The sequence below is a fragment of the Acanthochromis polyacanthus genome, chromosome 6, assembly GCF_021347895.1.
Source record: "Acanthochromis polyacanthus isolate Apoly-LR-REF ecotype Palm Island chromosome 6, KAUST_Apoly_ChrSc, whole genome shotgun sequence".
NCBI classification, from domain to species: Eukaryota; Metazoa; Chordata; class Actinopteri; family Pomacentridae; genus Acanthochromis; species Acanthochromis polyacanthus.
In genome coordinates this window covers 14111910-14137159 of record NC_067118.1, presented here as the reverse complement: position 1 = coordinate 14137159, position 25250 = coordinate 14111910, and the positions used below count along the sequence as shown (strand labels likewise).

The 25250-nt window shown below is 40.1% G+C and overlaps 1 protein-coding gene across 2 annotated transcripts in view; it reads right to left on the bottom strand.

Moving 5' to 3' along the window:
- Window positions 1-23378, bottom strand: part of LOC110971782 (sodium-coupled neutral amino acid transporter 3-like) — a 62336-nt gene extending 38958 nt beyond the window's left edge. Inside the window, exons 1-4 of one of the 2 annotated variants that reach the window (XM_051949385.1) lie at window positions 23197-23378; window positions 17898-18039; window positions 17703-17772; window positions 16043-16158 (exon numbers count right to left, since the gene is read on the bottom strand). In XM_051949385.1, coding sequence (XP_051805345.1) covers window positions 16043-16158; window positions 17703-17772; window positions 17898-17959 — 248 coding nt within the window. In that variant the 5' untranslated portion in view covers window positions 17960-18039; window positions 23197-23378. The remainder of the gene's footprint in view (window positions 1-16042; window positions 16159-17702; window positions 17773-17897; window positions 18040-23196) is intronic. The other variant, XM_051949386.1, reaches the window with a different exon arrangement.
- Between the last annotated feature and the right edge of the window lie 1872 nt (window positions 23379-25250).

Below are 25250 nucleotides of genomic sequence, written 5' to 3'. Positions count from 1 at the left end.
ACTAGGCAGCACATTTCTCTCCAGAATGCCTTGATAGTCTTCAGATTTCATCGTACCTTGCACACTTTCAAGACACCCTGTGCCAGATGCAGCAAAGCAGCCCCAAAACATTACTGAGCCTCCTCCATGTTTCACCGTAGGGACAGTGTTCTTTTCTTCGTATGCTTGGTTTTTGAGTCTATGAACATAGAGTTGATGTGCCTTACCAAAAAGCTCCAGTTTGGTCTCATCTGTCCAAAGGACATTCTCCCAGAAGCTTTGTGGCTTGTCAACATGCATTTTTGCAAATTCCAGTCTCGCTTTTTTATGAGTTTTTTTCAGCAGTGGTGTCCTCCTTGGTCGTCTCCCATGAAGTCCACTTTGGCTCAAACAACGACGAATGGTGCGATCTGACACTGATGTACCTTGGCCTTGGAGTTCACCTTTAATTTCTTTGGAGGTTGCTCTGGGCTCTTTGGATACAATTCCAACGATCCGTCTCGTCAATTTGTCGTCAATTTTCCTCTTGCGGCCACGTCCAGGGAGGTTGGCTACTGTCCCGTGGGTCTTGAACTTCTGAATAATATCAGCCACTGTTGTCACAGGAACTTCAAGCTGTTTAGAGATGGTCTTATAGCCTTTACCTTTAAGATGTTTGTCTATAATTTTTTTTTCGGATGTCCTGGGACAATTCTCTCCTTCGCTTTCTGTTGTCCATGTTCAGTGTGGTACACACCTTTTCACCAAACAGCAGGGTGACTACTTGTCTCCCTTTAAATAGGCAGACTGACTGATTATGAGTTTGGAAACACCTGTGATGTCAATTAAATGACACACCTGAGTTAATCATGTCACTCTGGTCAAATAGTTTTCAATCTTTTATAGAGGTACCATCATTTTTGTCCAGCCCTATTTCATTAGTTTGTTTTTTTTAAATAATTATGTTAATCAACAATTCAAAAGTAATGGCTGTTTTTGATTATTTAATTTTCAATAAATTTTTATTTATTGTTACTTTTGTGAGTTTCAAGTGATTTCAGTGAGAATTGTGGGTTTTTCCTTCTTTAACTGAGGGGTACCAACAATTTTGTCCGCGTGTGTATGGAGTCCTGTGCGAGAGACTTGGAGGCCTTGATGCCAACACGTGGTCAGACGCTTTTGAATCTGTTAAGAAAATTTTTTACTTCTAACAGACTCAGAGAAAGCCAGTACAGGATGTTACACAGGCTACAATGTACCCCTCACCTTCTAAACAAAATAAACCCCCAGATCTCCCCCCTGTGTGGAAAGTGTAAAAACGAAGTAGGGACATACTACCACTGTGTTTGGCAGTGATGTTTTTCCAGATATTGGAAAAACATCACTAGGGAGCTCAGCTCAATCTTCCAAAAACAGTTAAGCGGGAGCCTGTCTTGTTTCTTCTGGGGTACTTGGGGGGCAGCCCTCGCTATCTGCTACACAGTTTGTATTGATGGGCAAACTTTTACTTCTGGCAAGGAGATGTGTTTTGTTTCAATGGATTAAAGATAAACCTCCATCTGTAACACAGTGGTACAGGGACATATTTAAGGTCTTTCCTATGGAACACCTCAGTGCTACACTAAAGGGCAATGACAACTTGTTTTATAATGCCTGGCATCCCTTCCTGAATTATCTTCCCGACGATACCACTAACTTGTTGAAGAAAGGGCGGCCGTATTTTGTCTTCACTAATAAGTTATAGAATATTTTTATTCTCTTTATCTCCTCCTCTGTATTAGCCCCACTGTAAATTTATATTAGCTATATGTGCAGTTTATGTATGTGAATCGTTGCTTTCTTTTGTGATTTGGCTGTATCTGTGCTGGGTTGTTCATTGTTTTTTGTTGTTGAAATCAATAAAATATATTGCAAAAAAAAAAGAGAAAGGTATGTTGCTGCTTAATATTTTTGAAATTTGGTTGTCGTAGAAATTGTATTCCAAATAAGCACATCTTTTGGTGTGTTCAATGTTCTGTCAATTTTATATGTTATAATTTATGGTTCAGCCTTGAGTATAAGCTGATGAGCTTTGGATATTCATGTTAAGAACCGTTCATGTTTAAGTCCATCCATCCATTCTCTATACATCGCTTTATCCTCACTAGGGTCACAGGGGGTGCTGGAGTCTATCCCAGCTGATTCGGGTGAAGGCAGGGGACACCCTGGACAGGTCGCCAGTCTGTCACAGGGCTACATATACAGACAAACAATCACACTCACATTCACACCTACGGACAATTTAGAGTAATCAATTAACCACAGCATATTTTTGGACAGTGGGAGGAAGCCGGAGTACCCGGAGAAAACCCACGCATGCTCAGGGAGAACATACAAACTCCATGCAGAAAGATCCCAGGCCGGGATTTGAACCGGGGATCTTCTTGTTGCAAGGCGAAATTGGTAACCACTAGCCCACTGTGCAGCCCTAATGTTAAAATATTATTCACAGTTTGTTAAAATGGGGGGATGGGAGTCAGAATATCAAGGTATAGTCTGTGGTGTGCCTCAAGGATTTATATTGGGTCCTAAATTGTTCAATCTCTATATAAATGATGTCTTTAATGTGTCTAAAGTGTTAAGAATGATACTATTTGCTGATGATACCAATATTTTTTATGCAAATGATAATTACACTGATCTTGTTAATATAGCAAATCAGGAATTGGCCAAAATCATGTCATGGATGGATATCAATAAGCTTTCAATTAATCTAAATAAAACTAAAGTAATGATGTTTGGTAATTTTAGATGTCGAGAGTGTTCAATCAAGATAAACGGTATTGAAATAGAAAAGGTGTCGGAAAACAAATTCTTGGGGATAATTATTGATGATAAGCTAAACTGGAAACCGCACATCAGGCATATTCAAAATAAAATCTCCAAAAACATTGCAGTGATAAATCGAACCAAGTATGTGCTGGAAAACAAAGCTCTTCCCTTGTTGTACTGTTGTCTGGTCATGTCATATCTGACATATGAGATTGAAATCTGGGGTAACAATTACAAAAGTTCTTTACATTCTCTGTTCATGCTCCAAAAACTAACAATTAGAGTAATCAACAAGGCTGGATATTACGATCACTCGAATAAATTATTTATGCAATCAAATCTATTAAAACTTTCTGATTTAGTTGATTTGTATTTGGTACAACTATTATACAAAGTGAGTAGATCATTGTTACCATCTAAATTACAAAAACTATTTACATTAAGGGAAACAGCATATAATCTGCGAGGATATCTTGAATTTAAAGTTCCGTTGGTGTGTTCAACTAGAAAATGTATGTGTGTGTCGGTGAAAGGGGTCTGGCTCTGGAATGGTTTGAAGAAAGATTATAGGCAATGCCCTACTCTGCATAGTTTTTTTTTTTAAAGTATAAAGAGAGAATTTTACTGCAATATAGTGTTGAGGAGGGGCATTAAATGTTGTTTAGTTATATAATAACGGATCTGGTTGTTGCTAATTGTCATTGTTAATTTTAGCTTAAACTGCATTGTATTGCATTTCTTTTTTTTCTTCTTGTTTCTTCTGTTTTTCATGTATGACTGTACTTTCAAGGTACTTTATAAAGCATCCTACACTGTATATGGGAAAAGGTGGATTAATGTATGTACACTAATCAAGGTTAAGTTATTGACTGATGTTGCACGCCATTTTCGCCATTTGTAGGTGTTGCTATTGATACTGATTGATGACTTCACCTCTGGACTTCTTTTCTTTTTCAAAAACTGGACTGGGAGGTGCTACGGGCAGTGGTTGGTTGTATGGGGGGTAGGCGTAAATAAGCTTCAGCTTCAGCCTACTCCTTTTTTTTTTAGCCTGATATGTATTTAAACTGGCTAATGTAAATTGCTCAAATGAAATAAATACATCTAATCTAATCTAATCTAAATCTTATTGTTATTAATTGTGATGCGAACGCTAAATTATTAAAAACAAAGACACAATAAATCTCAAATCTTGCACATTAACAGAGTTCAACTTGAACAGTAAATTTATGAATACACTGATCTATCTATCCATCTATCATTTGCTGCTTATTTTAAATAATTTCTGTTGTGCTGTTTTGCATGGTCTGGATTCGGTGTGGTGCACAGGAGGCAAGGCAGACCATAGTGAACAATCTTGGTGTGAATTCATAGGTTTTATTCTCAGGTTAAACAAAGGGAGGCATGTGTTGGAGTGACTTCATTCTCATATTTCATCACTGCCGTCAAGAAAGAACTGCTCCAAAAGGGCTTGTCATTCACTGGGGCAGCAAAGACCTCGGACGTGTAAAAAGTGTCCTGTTAATTACAGCTATGAAGAGAAATCTGTGAGACCTCCATATACATTATCCTCACATGAAAATAATACTTTCCTCAATTAACCAGAGGTGCCACTGAAGACATGAATCTCCAGTGAACGTGGACAAAGTGTGGAAGTTTGTAAACAGTGTGATGGCAGTTGTGTGGTAATTCTGGTTTGTGTGTTAAAGGGAGCATTATTTATCATACTGAAATAGTGTTCAACAAGTCTGAACTATTTTTGAGGGATAAAGTTCATTTAATGTTCTCGCCTGGACAGATAATCATTGGTTACCTTAAGTCAAAAAGCTTTGTTGGCAACCACGCTGGTTCAACTCCCCTAAAAAGTATCTGTAAAAAACAGCAGCTGTAAATTCACAACAATCTGTCTAACACCTCAGTAAAATGCCAGGTTCCAGCTTTGTGTTCAGCTATGGTTAGAGTTTTAGGGTTAGAATTGTAAAACAGAAATGGCACAATCGCAACTTTATATTTTCAGACTAAACTGGCTTTCATTATTTATTTTGCATAGAGCTTCATTTTGCTCATGAATTTTTGGAAGCATTAATTCTGGAGTGTGTGTGTCGCTCCATGCTATCCAAGAGGGAACCTGTGTCATCATGTGACAGCGAGTAGACAGACATCTTTCATGCATCAATTAAATAATAAAACTGAGTATTTCAAACAGCATATGCATATTTAAATAATCATATAATTAATATCTTACCTAAATGTGAATGTCAGCAGTTTAGAATATGTTTATTGTTTTTATACTTTTTTCTTCTCTTTTTTTATTTCTTAATGTCTTACGTTTGTGCAGTACACATTAGGGGTTGAGTGCAAACCAAGTACAGTATTCAGCAACAGTAAGCTGCATGTTCTTATGTGACAGGAAAACAATATGTGACCAGAAGAAAGTGAAAAATAAAAATATAGGCAAAACGTAGTACATTGGTGGGCCAATTTAATTTTTAGTTTTTTTACTTTGATTGGTTTTAATTTAATGTAAGAATACAAATAATTCTGCTCCCTCAACAAATGTAGCTTCAAACAAAAATGCTGGACTATCAGGACTGCATACAGTACCAAGCTGCTGTTGAATTCTCAAAATTAAAATCATAACAACATTCTTTCTTCCTCCAGAAATTATGCATGCGTACCATTCACGATGGTCCAAGTAATACTTTGTGTTAAAGTCACCACAGCAGTGCATCGGAGGAATGTTTTTATTGTCAGCAGCTGGATCTGGTCAAACGGATCTAGTCTCTCAGAGAGTGGGCAATGTTAGTCAAAAATAGATCATTTCCCTGAGGGCTTAAACAGTTTTATTTTGTTTAAAATTTCTTTAATTGAGGTTTTTCTTGAAATTAAAAAATGGATCTCGGCATACCGTGTCCGTCCATCACGTACCCAGTTTTACAGAATAATGAGTCAATAGGTATTTGGATGGCTGAGTGACCGCTTGTTTATACCCCTGAACGGGGGTGGCGCTACTGTTTGTGACAGTTGATTTATTGCATGGCAGGGAGGTGGTGGTCCTGGGGTTTTTTTTTTCTCCCCTGGAGGATCAATAGGGTTTCTGATTAGTTTATTCTGGATAGATATTTTAATAGTCTCTCTACACTCTGTACTCAGTCAACTATATGATTTCTTATCAACCTAACGAGAGCTTTCAAATGAGACCAAACAACACATTATTGTCTCTTTCGGTTATTGAGATATATGTCAGGGAGTGAAACTTGACTTCGTAGTCAGTGAAGTGGGTTAAATCGGATTTAAGAAAAGCAGTGAACTTGAATTTAGGCCTCACCTAGGAATAATAAAGTTACATTAAAAATAAGTGGCTTACTTGAAGGCCTGTAAAGCACCTCAGAGTTTCATCTCCACAGAATGACCTATTATTATTATTATTATGAGTAGATTAAAGGAAAACCGGTACATGATCAGGTTCTCTAACGAGGCTCAAATTGCTCATTTTTAATCTTTGGTTTTTTCAGAAAAGCTTTAATAATCTCATAAGACAGCGTAGTACATGTTTTGCTGTGACCAGAGTTTGACCCTGCTCTGTCCTCAGAGTTTGACTGCCCCGGTTGGTTGTTCTCACATCTGTGTTCATCATTATCCCAAAACGTCTTCAGAGTTTGGACACCTTAACGTGTGAACAAGCAATAAACAGCGGTTCTCACATCTGTTCATCATCTTTGTCCTGCGACCTTTGACATCACATCCCCTCCCTAACTCAGAAGTAAAGCAGAAAGGTAGGGAAGGATACTGCCATTCTGTCTTCAGCTCTTAAGAGGAGCACATGTACTCAGCCATTTCAGGTCTCACTGACCGCTGCTGCCGGCCCGGGGAACCGCGTACCCCCGGATATCCAACATTTTCTGAGCCATGGTGAGTTCTATTCCACTTTGCGGCCTACAGAGAGGCCTCGTGCCATTTATATATAAAGAAGACCCCACCTCCTCTTCTCATTGGTTCTCATTCGCCCTTCCCCTCACACCTTATTGGATGACCCTTTATTATTATTATGCCTACTATAAATCATTTTTGAAACTATCCTTTCCGGCATTTTTAAATTCGTCATTTCCTTTTATTAAAAAATAAAAACTACAAAAATGGCGGCCAGGGGGGTGGACTCTATGACATGGCCGTCTCTCATTGGATCCCATATCATAGCCCGCCTTATGACGTGGCAGCTTCTGATTGGATGGGACCCGCTAAGTCCCGCCTTAGCCCCGCCCTAGCCCCGCCCCTTATGACGTGGCAGCTTCTGATTGGGACCTGTCAAAATTTGACGAAAGGTGTCCCATATTACTCTCTCCCGTGCAAGAGTTCACCGATGTATGCCGCCTATCGCCTTTCATTGCTTTGGCATAGCCACCATCCAAAAACAGGACAGCAAAAGATGTTGACTTCTTGGAGCTGGAATCACCACACCGTGCTCAGCTCCAGGTATCCAGTGGTATCGGTACAAGCAGATACAAACACACAAAATAAAGGCGATAGAGCTGTACACCCTTTGGTGGGCAACGACAGAGCCTTCCTTAAGATTTCTTTTTAATGTATAAGGACCAATTGATGTAGAAATCTTAAATTCAGTTCATAAATGTTCTGTCACTGAGTGAGGCCGCACCACCGTGGCCGCCATCTTAGAATCCCATCTTAGAATTATGCAGACAAACAAACGTTGGTGACGCTATGACTGTGAATGAATATCCCTATGTGGATGACATCAGGACAGGACAGTCATCATACATGTAAAGTTTCAGGCAGATTGGAGTATGTTGAGAAGAATTAGACACCACTTCCTGTTTCTGTCAGAGCTCCCTTCTCATCCCCTGTCTTTCCCATCTGGCATCCTAAATACCTTTTCCCCATCTCTCTCCCACTCATGCTCCCCTCTCACTCTGTCCCTCAGTTTCTGTCCTGTCTCTCCCTCTGTCTCCCATCCGCTCCTCTGCCCTGTCTCTCCCTCTGTCTCCCATCCGCTCCTCTGCCCTGTCTCTCCCTCTGCAGCTCGGCGCCTGAGTGGAGTCTAGCTTCTCAGCTGACTCCACTCATGCAATCAACCACCTCTTCGGCTCCCGGACAGCTGACGAACATCATTCTGATTACACACCTCTGCAATAAGAACCGGTTCATCCTTCCACTCCCTGCCAGATCGTTGAACAAAGACCTCACAGTCAGTTCACTCTCTAGCCTCCTGTTTGATCTGTTTGAGTTTGCCACTTTCTTATGTTGTTTTCTCCTGCCTTTACCCAGACTCAGCTGTCCGGGATCCAGCCGCCCAGAACACTCGTCTGCTCTCCCCAGCCAGTCATCACCGGTTTTCCCCTCCTGGACCCTCCTGCTCATGCCTGGACCCTCCATTCCTGCCTGGACCCCCCCCCCATTCCTGCCTGGACCCCCCCCATTCCTGCCTGGACCCCTTCTGTCCCTGCCTGGACCCCACCGTTCCTGGCCAAAACCCTCCACTACACCAGCCGCTCCTGCACTCTGGTTTCCCCATCCCGGCCATTATTCATCCCCGGCAATAAACCATTCTAAATTCCCACTGGTCTTGGTAGTGTGGCTCTCTGCTTTGGTCCAGCCCTCCCTAGTTCGTGACAGTTTCATGGCGAAGGATCAGTTTTTTGAGGCTCCGCCATGGCCACACCTTTTGGCTTTTGGCCAACATTTTGATAACTTTTCATCAGGAAGGTCTGGTGCATATACTGGCCAAATTTCAGGTCTCTCAACCGTACCCCCTAGGAGCTATTAATTTTCAAATATTTACAGCAAATTCAACATGGCCGACTTCCTGTTGGGTTTAGGGCGTGGCTGTGATTGACTTTTTCGTGCGTCTTGATGTGCTGCATATGCCCACCAAATATTGTAGCTGTAAATGAAACACTGTGGCAGTTGGCCTAATGACTAGTTTTTCAATTTTGCAGGGGGCGCTATAGAGCCACATGTGCAGCTCCCATAAAATATCAAATTTTTCGCCAGTCCTGATGTGCATGACAAATTTCACACGTTTTGAAATGTGATAAGGTTGCCAAAAAGGCAATTCATTTGCCGGGAGAAAAAAAAAATTAAAGCTGCAAACAGTGATGGACAGGTACTCGCATCCATGCTGGTCGGCGAATCCACGCACGTCCACCAGGTGGCGCTGTGACTGAGAGTGTGTGTCGGCCTCTGAATCGCATCTGAACCAGAGTCTGCTCACACATGTAAAATTTCAGCCGGATTGGAGCATGTTCAGACCAGTTATAGAGCATTTCCTGTCCATCCACCAGGTGGCGCTGTGACTGAGAGTGTATTTCAAACAGTGGATGTGATGAGGGTTGGACTCTGATCAGTCAGGTAAAGTTTCAGGCTGATTGGAACATGTACAGCCATGGCCATAAGTTTGGACACAAGTACCATGACGCTTGTGAATCTTAGAAAATACCACAAAATTGTCACTTACAATATAAATACCAGTCATAGCCATCAACCAAAATGAAATATATTTCATTTTGGTTGATGGCCATGACTGGTATTTATATTGTAAGTGACAATTTTGTGGTATTTTCTAAGATTCACAAGTGTCATGGTACTTGTGTCCAAACTTATGGCCATGGCTGTACAGGCTACTTACAAAGCATTTCCTGTCCATCCAACAGGTGGCGCCGTGACTGAGAGTGTATGTTGGCCTATAGATGTGATCAGGATTGAACTCTGATCACACATGTACAGTTTGAGGCAGATTGGAGCATTCAGAGGATGGTTATACAGCAGCTGTTGTTTCATGGCCAAGCATCAAAACTCTGATGGTCGCCATGGCCACACCATTTGGCTTCTGGTTAAACTTTTGATAACTTTTCATCACAAAGTCCTGCTGTGTGGACTGACAAAATTTCAGGTCTCCTGGAATTATCCCCTAGGAGGTATTCATTCTCAAAAATGAGATAAATCTCACAATTAATCCAAGATGGGCAACTTCCTGTTGGGTTTAGGGCATGGCTCCAAGAGGCTTTTTTGTGCATCCTGATATGCTCTATAAGCCTCCCAAATTTCATGGATGAAGGTGAAATGTGCTGGGGGGCTGTTTGTTAAAAATACTGCAGGGGGCGCTATAGCATGTGCAGTGCCGAGATGCATACAGTGTTGTTCCTTGGGTCGATGGTGATGTGTGTGGTAATTTTTGTGAGCGTTGGAGTATTCCTAACCTGTCAGAAAGGACTTTGTTTTTCATGGCGATATTTGGTTGCTACGGCAACAGCATTACATGAAATGTCACAGCCTTCACAGTGTGGGATTGTCAAAAGGTAAAGACTCGGCTGACCAATTTCCAGCATGATATCATCAAGTTTGGGGCCATTGTACCAAAAAATATAACGCCTTAAACTTACTGTTACCAACAGGTGGCGCTATGACTTTTTCAGAATTTATGAGTGTGGATGTGTTCAGACTGGACCTGGTGTCCAGCATGTGAAGTTTGAGGCAGATAGGATCTTCTTCAGCTGAGATATGAATAGTTTAATTTTCATGGCGAAACATCAAAATTCGCCACCATTTTCACTGTGCTTCATCATCAACATGTTCAGCCTGTTGTCACCACATTTGAGGTGAATATGATCAACTGGGTAAGAATAGGGCATGAAAGTGTAAACAATGTCTATTTCCTGAAACCACAAGGTGGCGCTATTACTGTCAATGAATGTCCCTATGTGGATGACATCAGGACAGGGCTGTCATCATACATGTAAAGTTTCAGGCAGCTTGGAGCATGTTGAGAAGAATTAGACACCCCTTCCTGTTTCATGGCGAGGGATCAGTTTTTTGAGGCTCCACCATGGCCAAACCTTTTGGCTTCTGGCCAACATTTTGATAACTTTTCATCAGGAAGGTCTGGTGCATATACTGGCCAAATTTCAGGTCTCTCAGACTTACCTCCTAGGAGCTATTAATTTTCAAATAATTACAACAAATTCAACATGGCCGACTTCATGTTGGGTTTAGGGCATGGCTGTGATCGACTTTTTGGTGTGTCCTGATGTGGTGCATATGCGCACCAAATATTGTAGCTGTAAATGAAACATTGCAGCAGTTGGCCTAATGACCCCTTTTTGAATTTTGTAGGGGGTGCTATAGAGCCATTTTGCCACATACATGCGCAACTCCCATAAAATATCAAATTTTTCGCCAGTCCTGATGTGCATGCCAAATTTCACGCGTTTTGGGATGTGATCATGCCGCCAAAAAGGCAATTCATTTGCCGGGAGAAAAAAATAAAACATAAAAATAATGAAAGCTGCAAGCAGCGATGGACGGGTCCTAGCATCCACGCTGGTCGGTGAATCCACGCACCTCCACCAGGTGGCGCTGTGACTGAGAGTGTATGTCGGCCTCTGAATCGCATCTGGACCAGAGTCTGATCATACATGTAAAATTTCAGCCGGACTGGAGCATGTTCAGAACAGTTATAAAGCATTTCCTGTCTATCCACCAGGTGGCGCTGCGACTGAGAGTGTATTTCAAACAGTGGATGTGATGAGGGTTGGACTCTAATCAGTCATGTAAAGTTTAAGGCTGACTGGAACATTTTACTTATAAAGCACCCCCTAGGAGCTATTAATTTTGAAAAATTTACAGCAAATCCAAGATGGCCGACTTCATGTTGGATTTATGGTGTGGCTGTGATTGACTTTTTGGTGTGTCATGATGTGGTGCATATGCGCACCAAATATTGTAGCTGTAAATGAAACATTGCGGCAGTTGGCCTAATGACACCTTTTTGAATTTTGTAGGGGGCACTATAGAGCCATTTTACCATGCACATGCGCAACTCCCATAAAATATCAAATTTTTCGCCAGTCCTGATGAACATGGAAAATATCACGCGTTTTGGGATATGACAAGGCCGCCAAAAAAGCACTTTGTCTTGCATGGTGATATTTGATTGCTACGGCAACAACATTGTATGAAATGTCACACCCTTCACAGTGTGGGATTGCCAAGAGGTGAAGACTCGACTGACCAATTTTCAGCATGATTTCACCAAGTTTGGGGCCATTGTACCTGAAAATATAAGGCCTTAAATTTACTATTACCAACAGGTGGCGCTATGACTTTTTCAGAATTTATGAGTGTGGATGTGTTCAGACTGGACCTGGTGTCCATCATGTGAAGTTTGGGGCAGATAGGATCTTGTTCAGCTGAAATATGAATTGTTAAATTTTCATGGCGAAACATCGAAATTCTTTTGGCCGCCACAGACACGGCCTTTGATGACAAGTCATCACTTTAACTGGGATGCCTCATCAATCTGTTCAGCCTGTTGTCACCGCATTTGAAGTGAATATGATCCACTGGGTAAGAATAGGGCATGAAAGTGTAAACGATGTCTATTTCCTGAAACCACAAGGTGGCGCTATGGCTGTCAATGAATGTCCCTATGTGGATGACATCAGGACAGGACTGTCATCACATATGTAAAGTTTCAGGCAGATTGGAGCATGTTGAGAAGAATTAGACACCACTTCCTTTTTCATGGCAAAGGTTCAGTATTTTGAGGCTCCGCCATGGCCACACCTTTTGGCATCTGGCCGAGTTTTTGATAACTTTTCATCAGGAAGGTCTGGTGCCAAACTGGCCAAATTTCAGTTCTCTCAGACTTACCCCCTAGGAGCTATTCATTTTGACAATTTTACAGCAAATTCAAGATGGCCGACTTCCTGTTGGGTTTAGGGCGTGGCTGTGATTGACTTTTTGGTGTGTCATGATGTGGTGCATATGCCCACCAAATATTGCAGCTGTAAATGAAACATTGTGGCAATTGGCCTAATGACCACTTTTTCAATTTTGCAGGTGGCGCTATAGAGCCATTTTGCCACACACATGCGCAACTCCCATAAAATATCAAATTTTTCGCCAGTCCTGATGTGCACGCCAAATTTCACGCGTTTTGGGATATGATAAGGCCGCCAAAAAGGCAATTCATTTGATGGGAAAAAAAAATTAAAGCTGCAAGCAGCATTGGGCAGGACCTCGCCCTGCCCCCCCATTTGGTTGATGGCCATGACTGGTATTTATATTGTAAGTGACAATTTTGTGGTATTTTCTAAGATTCACAAGCGTCATGGTACTTGTGTCCTAACTTATGGCCATGGCTGTATCTATATATATATAGCTATATATATACATCATTGGAACTACCGCATCCTCTGATTTCCGGTGCTCTAGGAGCCTATTCGTTGCGCTGATTGATTGTATACTTACCCAATTGCTGCAGAGTGATTTGATAGACAACCTTTTAGCCCGCCTCCCTCCCTGTCGAGCGTGCCTAGACCCTTGCGTCTTCAGAGCATGGGTCTAGCGCGGCAAGGCTAGTTTTTTATGTGTCTTATGTGCAATATTGTTTTTTTTATGTGTTTTATGCGCAATACTGGTAGCACAGCTCTGTGTCCAAGATAAATTTCCCCAAGTGGGACAATAAAGTATATATTGAATTGAATTGACAATGTCCCTTTTCTTTCTTGCTAGTGGTGGGACTTCTATTTAATAGAGCCGGTTCTTATAGCTCAGCTCACTAAAAAAGAGCTGGCTCTTTTGCCTATTGAGTGGCTCCTCAGATTTTCTGTTGCTTAAATTAATTCATTGCCAAAAATAATGTGAAATTATGTGTAAAATGAATTACTAATGTACAAAACACATTTTTGAGATATCAAATGTTTATTTGTTTATATGGCTTATTATACTCAATATGGGACAGAGAGCTACAAAAGAATTTTTTTAAAGAGTGACCTTGGCTTGTCCCCTCGTCCTGTTTTGGCTGTAGACAATGCAAATCCTGATGTGCTGCAAATTAATTAAAAGTGTAGTTCTGAAGATCTGATGGAAAAATTCAAATGTAGAAAGGACCATTGCTAATAACAAAACAAACAAACAAACAGTCAGATTTAATCCTACTGTCACTCTTTTTGTCCCAGAAAAAGTGCCAAATCAATATTCTGAGTAAATCTCACCCAGATTGTAGTTGCCAGGCATGAGAAAATACCAGAAACACAAGCAGCTGACACCAGTAATAAGTAATATGCCAACACAAATAACACAAGTTAACAAAGTTCAAGTAATACAGCATAAATCCTAAATCCAATTTGAACCTGCAATGCAGAGATAATACTTACAACAGTGCTGTAATGACATCATTGCATTGCTGGTTCAGCAAAGTTTAGTATAAGTTTTGTCAATGAGAATAATAGAGAGAATAATAATTCTAATCATTTCTTAGAGCTTTTAAAAATTGTGTAGAAAGAACAAACAGCAACTGGAGCAATTGCTTGCATTTCTTGGAGAGATACACCAGGGGTCAGTCTATCTTAGAGACAGTTGCCAATTTATACAGCAAGCTACACCATAAAAACAATATTCTGAGTACATACATATATACACTCATATATACACTCAGACACACACACACACACACACACACACACATACACATGTACACTGCTCAAAAAAATTAAAGGAACACTTTTTAATCTAAGTATTGCATCAAATCAGTCAAACATGTGGGATACTGATCTGGTCAAGTAAGTAAAAGAGGGGGTTTTTAGTCAGCTTCAGCTGCTTTGGTGTTTATGAAATTAACAGCAGGTGCACTAGAGGGGTAACAATGAGACACCCCTCAAAACAGGATTGGTTTTACACATGAAGGCCACTGACATTTTATTCCCTTCTTGTGTTTTCTGACTGTTTTTCAATAGTTTTGCATTTGGCTAGGGTCACTGTCACTACTGGTAGCATGAGGCGATACCTGGACCCTACAGAGGTTGAAGAGGCAGTCCAACTCCTCCACAAAGGCACATCAATATGTGCCATTACCAGAAGGTTTGCTGTGTTGCCCAGCACAGTCTCAAGACCATGGAAGAGGTTCCAGGAGACAGGCAGTTACTCGAGGAGAGCTGGACAGGGCTCCAGAAGGTCCTCAACCCATCAGCAGGACAGTTATCTGCTCCTTTGTGCATGGAGGACCAGGATGAGCACTGCCAGAGCCCTACAAAATGGCCTCTAGCAGGCCACTGGTGTGAATATCTCTGACCAAACAATCAGAAAGAGATGTAATGAGAGTGGTCTGAGGGCCTGACATCCTCTAGTGGGTCCTGTGCTCACTGCCTGACACCGTGGAGCTTGATTAGCATTTGCCATAGAACACAGGAATTGGCAGGTCTGCCAATGGTGCCCTTTGCTTTTCACACATAAGAGCAGGCTCATCGTGAGCACACATGACAGACATGGAAAGGTCTGGAGAAGCCATGGAGAATGTTATGCTGCCTGTAACATGGTTGAGCATGACTGGTTTGGTGGTGGGTCAGTGATAGTCCGAGGAGGCATATCCATGGAGGGACGCACAGACCTCTACAGGCTAGACAACGGCACTCTGACTGCCATTAGGTATCAGGATTAAATCCTTGGATCCATTGTCAGACCCTACACTGGTGCAATGGTCCTGGGTTCCTTGTGGTTCATGACAATGCCTGGCCTCATGTGGCAAGAGGATGCAGGCACTTCCTGGAGGATGAAGGAATTGACCGTATTGACTGGCCCCAATACTCACCTGACCTAAATCCAATAGAACGCCTTTGGAACATTATGTTTTGTTCTGTCCAACACCACCAGGTTGCTCCTCAGACTGTCCAGGAGCTCAGTGATGCCCTGGTTCAGATCTGGGAGGAGATACCCCAGGACACCATCCATCGTCTCATTTGGAGCTTGTCCCGATATTGTCAGGCTGCATACAAGCATATGGAGGTCATGCAAACTACTGAGTACCGTTTTGAGTTGCTGCCAACGAATTTCAGAAAATGGACCAGTGTGCCACATCAGTTTTTCACTTTGATTTTGGAATGTCTTGAATTTAGTCCTCCTGGGGGTTGATAATTTTCATTTCCATCAAACAATGTGGCATCTTTTCATTCCTAACAAATTAACCAGTCCATATCAATGTAAATACCCAGTTAGTTTTTCCCCCGCATTGAAATATGATGTGTTTTCAAAGTGTTCCTTTAATTTTTTTTGAGCAGTGTATATACACACTACATTTGGCATATGTAGTAGCCAACTGTTGTGCAATATTTAACTTGTCTCTTCTGTGTCTGTGTGCTTACTGTCTGTTGGATGTCTGTTGTTCAGGTAACCACTGAGGGAAAGAACGTGTGTGTGTGTGTGTCACGTGCGTGCATTGGATTTAATTCAATTCAAACTTTGTGTATATTTTTGTACTCACAGGAAAAGAACAATGCCAGTGTTTGACATGGCATACGACAGTCCCAGGATGCCACTGCCCATGATGGCATTGCTCAGGTTGAAAACTGACATCCCAAAAGAGGTTTTACCCTCAAACTGTAAAAGATAAGATTGAAATGTTATTTTTACTTTTGCATCTAGTACATTGCAATAATTTTCATTATCCCATATGACCATATCTCTTAAAAATTTATTTACTTATTGAAAATGCTTAGGGTACTAGCTTTGAGACTACTATTATAGCCTTGTGTGCATGAAACTAAATTATAATTTCATGCATACAAGACACACAAGACAGCATTTTTCAGTTTCATTATCACTACCCTGTGTGTATGTGTGATCTTTGAAAGTTAAAGTGGTTCACAAATACTGCATTATTTGATTTGTATTCTTGACATGGCTGATACCAATGATAAGTGAAACTCAATATAATTGAGTTAAACTAATATATAATTTAGTAATTATCAAAAAATAATAACAATAATAAGTTATTGTTATCAAAAGACAATTGTCATCTAGTGCAGCAGAAGTTTTCCTACATGGTTCCCATCCTGTCTCAGGGCTGTTTTTACCCATTCTGGTGAACTGAGGATGTGTCAGAGTTACAACCTGGACTTTTGGTGTTATATTTATCAAAAAAGGATGGCCTCTGACACATACTAGCTGTGTATGAATGTTAACTGGTTCTTTTATAGTACATCTTCCGTCTGAATGATGTGTGTTCTGTCCTTTCATAGTTTAGGATGACAATAATGTTGACTTGACACTTGAAATTTGTAGGACATTGGACACTATTCTTAGAGATGTTGCTTTTGGTGATGAACAACAACAACAGCAAAAAAAAGCAGAATGGTAGCATATCTATGACTGCTGGTAGACTTGAGCATCAACTATATAATAATGTAAAAGATAAACAACATTTCATGTAGTTAGTTCAGACAGAGATCTGTTTGTATACAAGTCTGCATGCCCAACTGAACTACATATTAAAAAGACTAGAAAAATATGCTAAAGATATTTACTTTTTAATTGCCTCTACAAATTAGGCTTTTTTTTTTCTCTGCGCATCAACCCTGGAAAGATAGTTCACCAAACTGAATGTAACTTCCAACAATTTGTTGACTACTTGCTCCAATGCATACCATTTCTGAGCCACACTGTATTTATTTTTGTGGTTAACTATGATTTATATTGCTCTCAGTCGCTCTCATTTGTTTGCACATTTTCTCTCTACTCTGTTTCAGCAAAGCCTGCAGTTCAGCTGAACAGTCCCTTAGATTTTGTCACGTGACTGCTACAGCTAAAACAGTTATAGCTTCTCAACTGTGCTAAGGAGCACGTTCTTTTGTTTGTTTTTTACAGGATCTGGTGTGAAAGTAAAATTTTGATGAATCATCTTGAATAAAAATAATTTTAGATTTGGTTAATTTTCCCAGCAGAACTGCACACATTCAGAATTAGCTTCCAGAAATGTTGTGGTTTTGGTGATTTTTTAAAAAAAAGATCATTGGCTTTTAAAAACCACTAGTGGACTTGAGGGTTAATTTATGAAAAACAGCAACAACAACAACAACAAAACACATATTTAAATTCTGAAATATTTACTGTCACAGACCAGCAGCCCTCTTTCTCTCACTCACATCTGTGAACTGTGGTCTTTTTAAACCTTTGTCCTTGTGCTGCAGGAACCTTTCTTCCTCTGATGGGGCCCTGCAGTGTCACAAACATTTAAAAAAAAGCCTAGCGCTACTCATTTTCCACTTTGAATATAAGAACATACTTCAGTTACTATGAATTTGTATTTTGTCAACAAACAGGACACACAGGAAACATACCCTTCCTCCACGGGCACTCCAATGTCATGGTGATTACCATTTGATAGCTTCTGCAGTTCCATACTTATGACAGGTTCAGTATCCTGACTTCTTCATATGGATGGAAACTGGCAAATGACTGAAAACGTATCGCAAAGTAAATCTGAAAAAGAAAAAACATCAACACAATGCTGTGTCAGCTGGTTAATACTTACTCAGCTGTCAAAGAAACAGATGCTTTTTCTCAGGAGTTGCTAAAGACCAAAAACCTAGCAAAAAGACAATGGAATTCAAACCTAGTTTCATATTGATAACACACACACACACACACACACACACACACACACACACACACACACACACACATACATACATACATACACACACACACACACACACACACACACACACAACGTACTTGTCACGCTACCAGAGGTGTGAACCTAAGCAGCAGACACAGACAGATGGGTGAATTAATAATGATTTAATTAAATTAAAAATATATAAACAGAAAACTCTTAATAAAGGAAGCAGGAGGGGAATAACGGAGAGGAGAACTAAACTGAACTAAACAAAGGGCGGACCCGAAGGCCGAGGTAAAACAGAACATAAAACTAAACTAAATCAATGGGGAAAGGTGGCTTACTGAAAGTCCAGGATTTGGCAGGTGGAAGAGGGACTGAGCTGACAGAGCAGGAGGGCAGCAGAATAATGTGTGTGTGTGTGTGTGTGTGTGTGTGTGTGTGTGTGTGTGTGTGTGTGTGTGTGTGTGTGTGTGTGTGTGTGTGTGTGTGTGTGTGTGTGTGTGGGGTCAGGTGCTGGCTATACTTGTGGGGACCAAATGTCCCCACAACTGTAGGAAAACCGAAAACAATGTCACTTGTGGGAACCTCAAGTTTTGGTCCCCACAAGTTTAAACAGTGTTTTCTTGGCCATGTTGTTGTTACTGAAAAAGAAAAGTAAAAGTGCAAAAACGTTTCTTTAGGATTAGGCATTGTTTTGGTCTGGTTTAAGGTTAGGGTTAGGGTAAGGGTTAGGGGTTAGATATGAATGGGAGTCAATGGTATGTCCCCACAATGATAGAAAAACACAGTATGTGTGTGTGTGTGTGTGTGTGTGTGTGTGTGTGTGTGTGTGTGTGTGTGTGTGTGTGAGTGAGAGAGAGAGAGAGAGAGCGAGAGAGAGAGAGAGAAAGAGAGATTTTTGTGGTCTCTGTGGTGTGTGAGAGAACTTTGGCCAAAATGAGAGGTTTAATGATAATAAATAAACAGATAATGCATAAATAGATGACGCATACATAATATAGGGGGATATTCCTGACTGAGTCGACTTTAACATTGAGGATTAAGGGTTGGTGGTTTTTTCTGTTAAACATCCTGTCTGTCGGGTTCTCTGTGTGTGCTGAGTGGTGCTACTGCTGTGGCTAGCAGGCTGTAGTGTGTGAGATGTCTTATTAAATATGCATATAGCCTGTGATTGGTTATAGGAGATTTAATAATATATAAGGAGATTTTTGGCTCCTTAGTCTTAAATACCTATGATCCCTTCTGCAGAGGGATGTTTATGAATTTGCTAAGACCTTTTGAGCCTTGTGAAGGGACTATTGTGAACTGATTATTTGAGCCTTATAGTGGATGCTTATACATCTGATGAATGTATCTGAGCTTTTGCTGAGTCTGAGGAGTGGAAAGACCAGTGAGAACATTCTGTGTGTATAAGCATGAATAAACATTTAGGACAATAAACAGTGACAGAGGAAGAAAAGTTCCTGATAGAGTGTGTTAGAACTGGGAAAATGGATTCTGATTTTACATAGGGGATTAGCAGGTTGATTGGTTGATTGGTTGGTGTGCAGTTTCTCTCTGTCTTTCTGTTTTTATTTCTGCATGTGTGTGTGACAGCATTAGATGGGACTTTGAATGAATAGCATGAAGTCTCATTTAAAGTGAAGGAGAAGAAGGGTTTAGCTGTCAGAGGACAAATTTTACATTCTGTACTTTAACTATTACTCTGGCGTCTATGTGTGATTTTTGACTTTGTGCTTTTTGCATGGGGTTGATTTGACTCTTAGAGGTAGCTGAGGTTAGATGTTCTCTCTGTGAAGTCCAGCACAAACTGGAAGTGGTAGCTAAGTTTAAAAGGAGCCGTGTCGATAAACTTTTCTGTGTGTGAGAGGAGTAGTGAGGAAGCTCCCCTCCCTTTTCTTCTCTCTTTCTCCTTGAGAGAGAAAACAGTAGGAAGTTATTCAACTAACAATAGATTAACATACATACTCCTTTGATTCTTAAAATTCACAATGTATTCAGTGAAAAAATTGAGTGGTTAATTTAGAATCCACGAGGAATAAGAAATCTGTTCAGTAGTTGTCTTTACAGAGACTCTTAAGGGAAGACATTGTTGGGAAAAATTGAGATGCCCTAAAAGTTGGTAGATCATATGTGCAAATCTCAGTGCATTCTCATTGCATTGTCTATGAGGATTTAAGGTGAATATATAACATTAAACCTTTGTTTGTTTTCAGCTTTTTCTGTTCATCTATGATGTGTGAGAATTGCGGAGGAGACTGAGACGATGGAATGCGACTGAATTTCGATCCTCCAAAGAACCGATGAGAGGACAGCTGACTGCGTTCTACACAAACTGAGGCTTGTGGATGACAGCATGTGTGGCTCCTGTGTCCAACATCATCAAGGCGAGTGTGATTTTATCTGCAAACTGTGTGGACACATCCATGTATTTCTGGTACTGGTGACACATATTTAGCCTGTTTTCACATATAGGCTCATGGTGTTTTCTTTTACAACCTGATTCAGAGAATTTTTTAGTTTGAGGTCACTAAAGCACATCTGTGTACATATACATGGGGATGTTTCAATTTTTGGGGAGGAAGCTTGACAACAGACTTACCATCTGAGGCATTTAATTAATTAATGGATGAATATTGATTTGATCATTTGTGGAGAGGTAAATTTGGTTTAATACTGTTGACAGTTATGGCTTAAATGCTGTTGAGTGTACAATGTCGAAGATGGACCGTAAAATTAGAAGAGTGATTACGCCTGTTGATGTAGTCCCAAGAAACAATCCTTTTGTTAAGGGTATTGCAGAAATGCCAGAGAAATGGAGCAAGCGTTGGCCTGATATCTGCACTTCATGGACATCAGAGATACTACGACAACTAAAAGTGTTATTTAGAGTAGTTTATATTCCTGTATATTCCTTGTTGCAAAATAAAAATGAAACAATTGACTTGCTGAGCTGAAACTCGGCAGAACAGTGATATATCAGAATCTATTGGTTTTGTATTGGCAGGCCAAAATATTTCCTGGAACCCGGTGAAAGGCAACGTGGCTCAGATGTGAAGCTGGAGCGAAGCCAAGTCTACACTGCTTTAGTTCTGGTTATCTCTTCCCTGTAGGCCACAGTAATGACATAAAGCGATAACAGATGAAAATGACCTCTCTGCTCAAACATGACTGAGCTGGTTCCTCAGACATTGACATTTTGTACAGTAGTAGTCACGTGGATTCTATTTGTAAATACATTCCATACAAAGAGATACAATTTCATGTTGTTTAGAAACACTCATTGGTGCTGTTGAAGCTATATATGTTGTCCACATTTTTCAAGGTAGGTTAATACATTTATTATGGCATCATACATTTAAGATTGTTGTAATTAGTACTCATATACCTTTCTATACTCTGGTTATTTGATTTTTATGTGACAGAAAGTTAGTTATACACTTCTAAATTTAATTCTGTTCTTTTATGTGAATATGTTTAACTACATAGCCATAATCCTGTATTGTAAATGTCCATTGTGAATACTAGGAAAACTATCAGTAAAGGGAGAGGAATAAAAGTCAAACAGTTTCCTTTGACTGTTGCACCTGACACTATTGGTCTTCTTGTGATGCAGAGACACCCACCCATCCCATGCACCAATTAGAGTCAAGAGTTTCTTGCCAATGCTTTTTGGTCAAAAAGGTCTTTACAAGTGTAAACAGAAACATGTGTATCGGGCCAACCGTGTTGTAGTGTCCTTTCAACGAGCTGCTGATCTAATATCTAAGTACCATTTATGTTACAAAATCCAGGACAAACCATATATTACGTTTATTTAAACTTGCAATAAATAGTATTTGTAGTAAATGTCCAGTTCAACCAGCTTGGAAACCAGTTAGTCAGGGTTCCCACAGTCCTTGAAAATTCTGGAAAGTCCTGGAAAAAAGTGATCCTGGAAAGTCATGGAAAAGTCCTGAAATACTGCCACAAATCAGGTGGTCCTGGAATTAGGATTATCAGCTAAAAAAGTCATTGAAAGTCCTTGAATTCAGTTTTGTATGGATGTTGATTGTGCTCAATATTCTACAGTGTGTCATGTCTGCACTTATCACATGGCTATTGGCAGCCTTCCAGTTTCTAATCTTTGTATTACATTATGCAGTGGACTCTCCTATGCAGTGCACTTCTTTCCATACTTGTACATGTAACCTTGTTTGGGTCTTTGGTTTAGTGTAGTAACTGTATGTAGTTTAGAAAAGCTGGAATGCTGAAAGGGTTTGGCGTCCCTTGCCTCCAGAGCTAATTTTCACACATCTATAGGCTTGTCATCCCACTGTACTGTCTGTGGTGGTGGTGGTGGTGGTGGTGGTACATATAGCAGGCGAGGCATCATTGATTTTTAGCTTGCCTGAACTTCTCATGCTTTTCTGAGCTGAGCGATTTAAACAAAAAGAAAAGAAGCAAAAGGGACATTATTGGCAAAGTTTTCATCCTGAAGTTAGAATTAGAAATACAGCCATGGCCATAAGTTTGGACACAAGTACCATGACGCTTGTGAATCTTAGAAAATGAAATATATTTCATTTTGGTTGATGGCTATGACTGGTATTTATATTGTAAGTGACAATTTTGTGGTATTTTCTAAGATTCACAAGCGTCATGGTACTTGTGTCCAAACTTATGGCCATGGCTGTAAATTGTTTAATAAATAAGAAAATAGACTGATTTTATATTCTAATCTAAAAAAGAATCATGTTTAACTTCCTTTCTAATAAAGAAAATTACTTTCAAAATGTTTATGGAAAAAACGCCACCAAAAACTGTCAAGAACTGTCAAAACTAATTAATATCTAGAACATAACTGCACAACTTGTGCATAGAACAACTTTAATAGGTCTGATACACCTTTCAAATCCTCAGAGCTATGAGTCTCTTCTATGCTCCTCCACTCTTCCTGAGCACACCTTCCTAAGCAGCCAAACCACGTGGCAGCAGAGTAGTTTCAACTCAACCAGAAGAAAGGAAAGACTTACCTCTAGAAGAAGGCCTAGCTGACTGAAGCAGAGGGGAACTTGTGAACTGAACTCCTGAGATCAGAGGTGTAGTTTGGGCTTGGAAGATGATAATGCTGGCCTGTTTTTGGAGCCCAGCAGAGAAGTACACAGTGTCTCAGGGAGAGGTTGGGGAGAGGGTAGCAAATGTGGGAACAGGCAGTGAGGAGGGAGGGCTGCTGAAAATGAGGGTTTCAGGTTTCAGGCTTCCTATGATGTCACATGTAGACGCACTCCCCTTCCCTTCAAAAAAAAAATGAATGAAAATAATAATAATAAATCACTGTGACTGTCTTTGGGCTCCATTGATGGATTGCTCTGTGGGGAATTTCACGACCAGCTCATACACACAGACCCTGTTGAATTTGTTTCCATGTTTGAACCATCTTCCCACACTGAGTAGTGTTAACAGTGAAAATATGTTGAAGTGATCAGCACAAGATTGCGTAAGAGCCTGACTGCTGGTGGGCAGTTCAACACTACAAGCAAACTGGAAAAAGCTAGCTCTATTAGATCAACGTAGAAATGTTCCACAGAAAGGTAAATATATAATCCAGCACTGCTGAGGAGTGTCTTAGGTGAGCTGCTGAGTTCTGCAGCTGATTGGAGCTGTTTGAAACAACAGATGTTCAGGATGCACACATTCCCATAGCTGTTTTGGTGGGTTGTTTCCAGACAAGAACAAAGTTTCATCTAAATGAATGTTTGCTGATTTGCTCAAAGTGAAGTCTGTGTAAGGAGGTTTGCTGCTCTAACAATGTCACCCATGCTGTTGTATCTACTATTGTGATTGCACATGTAAAATCTTTTACAAATCTCTGGTGTGGTTGTGTACGTCTGTATGTAAAGTGTAACAGTGCAAAAAGGGAGCCTGAAAGTGGAGTGAATAAAACCCTGGAGAAACAATACGTACAAGTATATATAATTTATAAGTGTATATATATATATATATATATATATATATATATATATTCAAAAGGTAGTAATAGTAGCAAATGACAGAACTGTCAAATAACTTGGAACTATTTCTTAAACAAATCATTATACTTGCAGGATGTTTAATAATCAGAAGTCCAGTTACAAACGTCCCATCTGGGCTATCTGGTTGATACTGACAGTAGCATATGCTTGTCTCAAAGATTAAGCCATGCAAGTCTAAGTACACATGGCCAGTACAGTGAAACTGCGAATGGCTCATTAAATAAGTTATTCAGAGGTGCTTATATACTTGTATTTCAGTAAAAGAAAAAAAATGTTCTTGAGCACTTGAAGTTTACCATGGTCAAATGTAGATATGAACTAAAACTTCAATTCAGCATGTAACAAACCTATAATGAAAGAACAGTAAAGGGGTACTTCAGTGATTTAGAATGTTACTTCCACACTGCAATGGTGAGGACTTAGAAGACACAGAGAAAGAAAAGAATAATCCAAGACAAAAAAAAATCAGATCCTGAGATAGCCAAATTTTAGGATTTGTCACTCTCAAACAACACAGTAGCCTTTCTCAACAACCACATCTGAAGTATTTGCCAGTATGTGGAATATTTTTAGTAAAAGATCATCAGCATGTGGAAACCTTCCCTTATTCATTCTTTTTTCAACCACTTTACTGTACACTTCAGCAATTCAAAATATGACAAAATATAAGCTTTAGGGTAAAAAAGAAACAGCACACATTTCATGATCAAGAAGGACTGGGGAGAAGAAGAAATAGTAACACACATACAGTCAAGGTCCAAAGTTTACATACGCTTGTAAAGAAAATAATGTCATGGCTCTTGAGTTTCCAGTTATTTCTACAACTCTGATTTTTATCTGATAGCGTGATTGCAACAGATACTTCTTTGTCACAAAAAACATTCATGAAGTTTGGTTCTTTTATGACTTTATTATGGGTTAACAGAAAAAGTGACCAAATCTGCTGAGTCAAAAATATACATACAGCAATGCTAATATTTGGTTACACGTCCCTTGACCATTTTCACTTTAATTACACACGTGGACAAAATTGTTGGTACCCCTCAGTTAAAGAA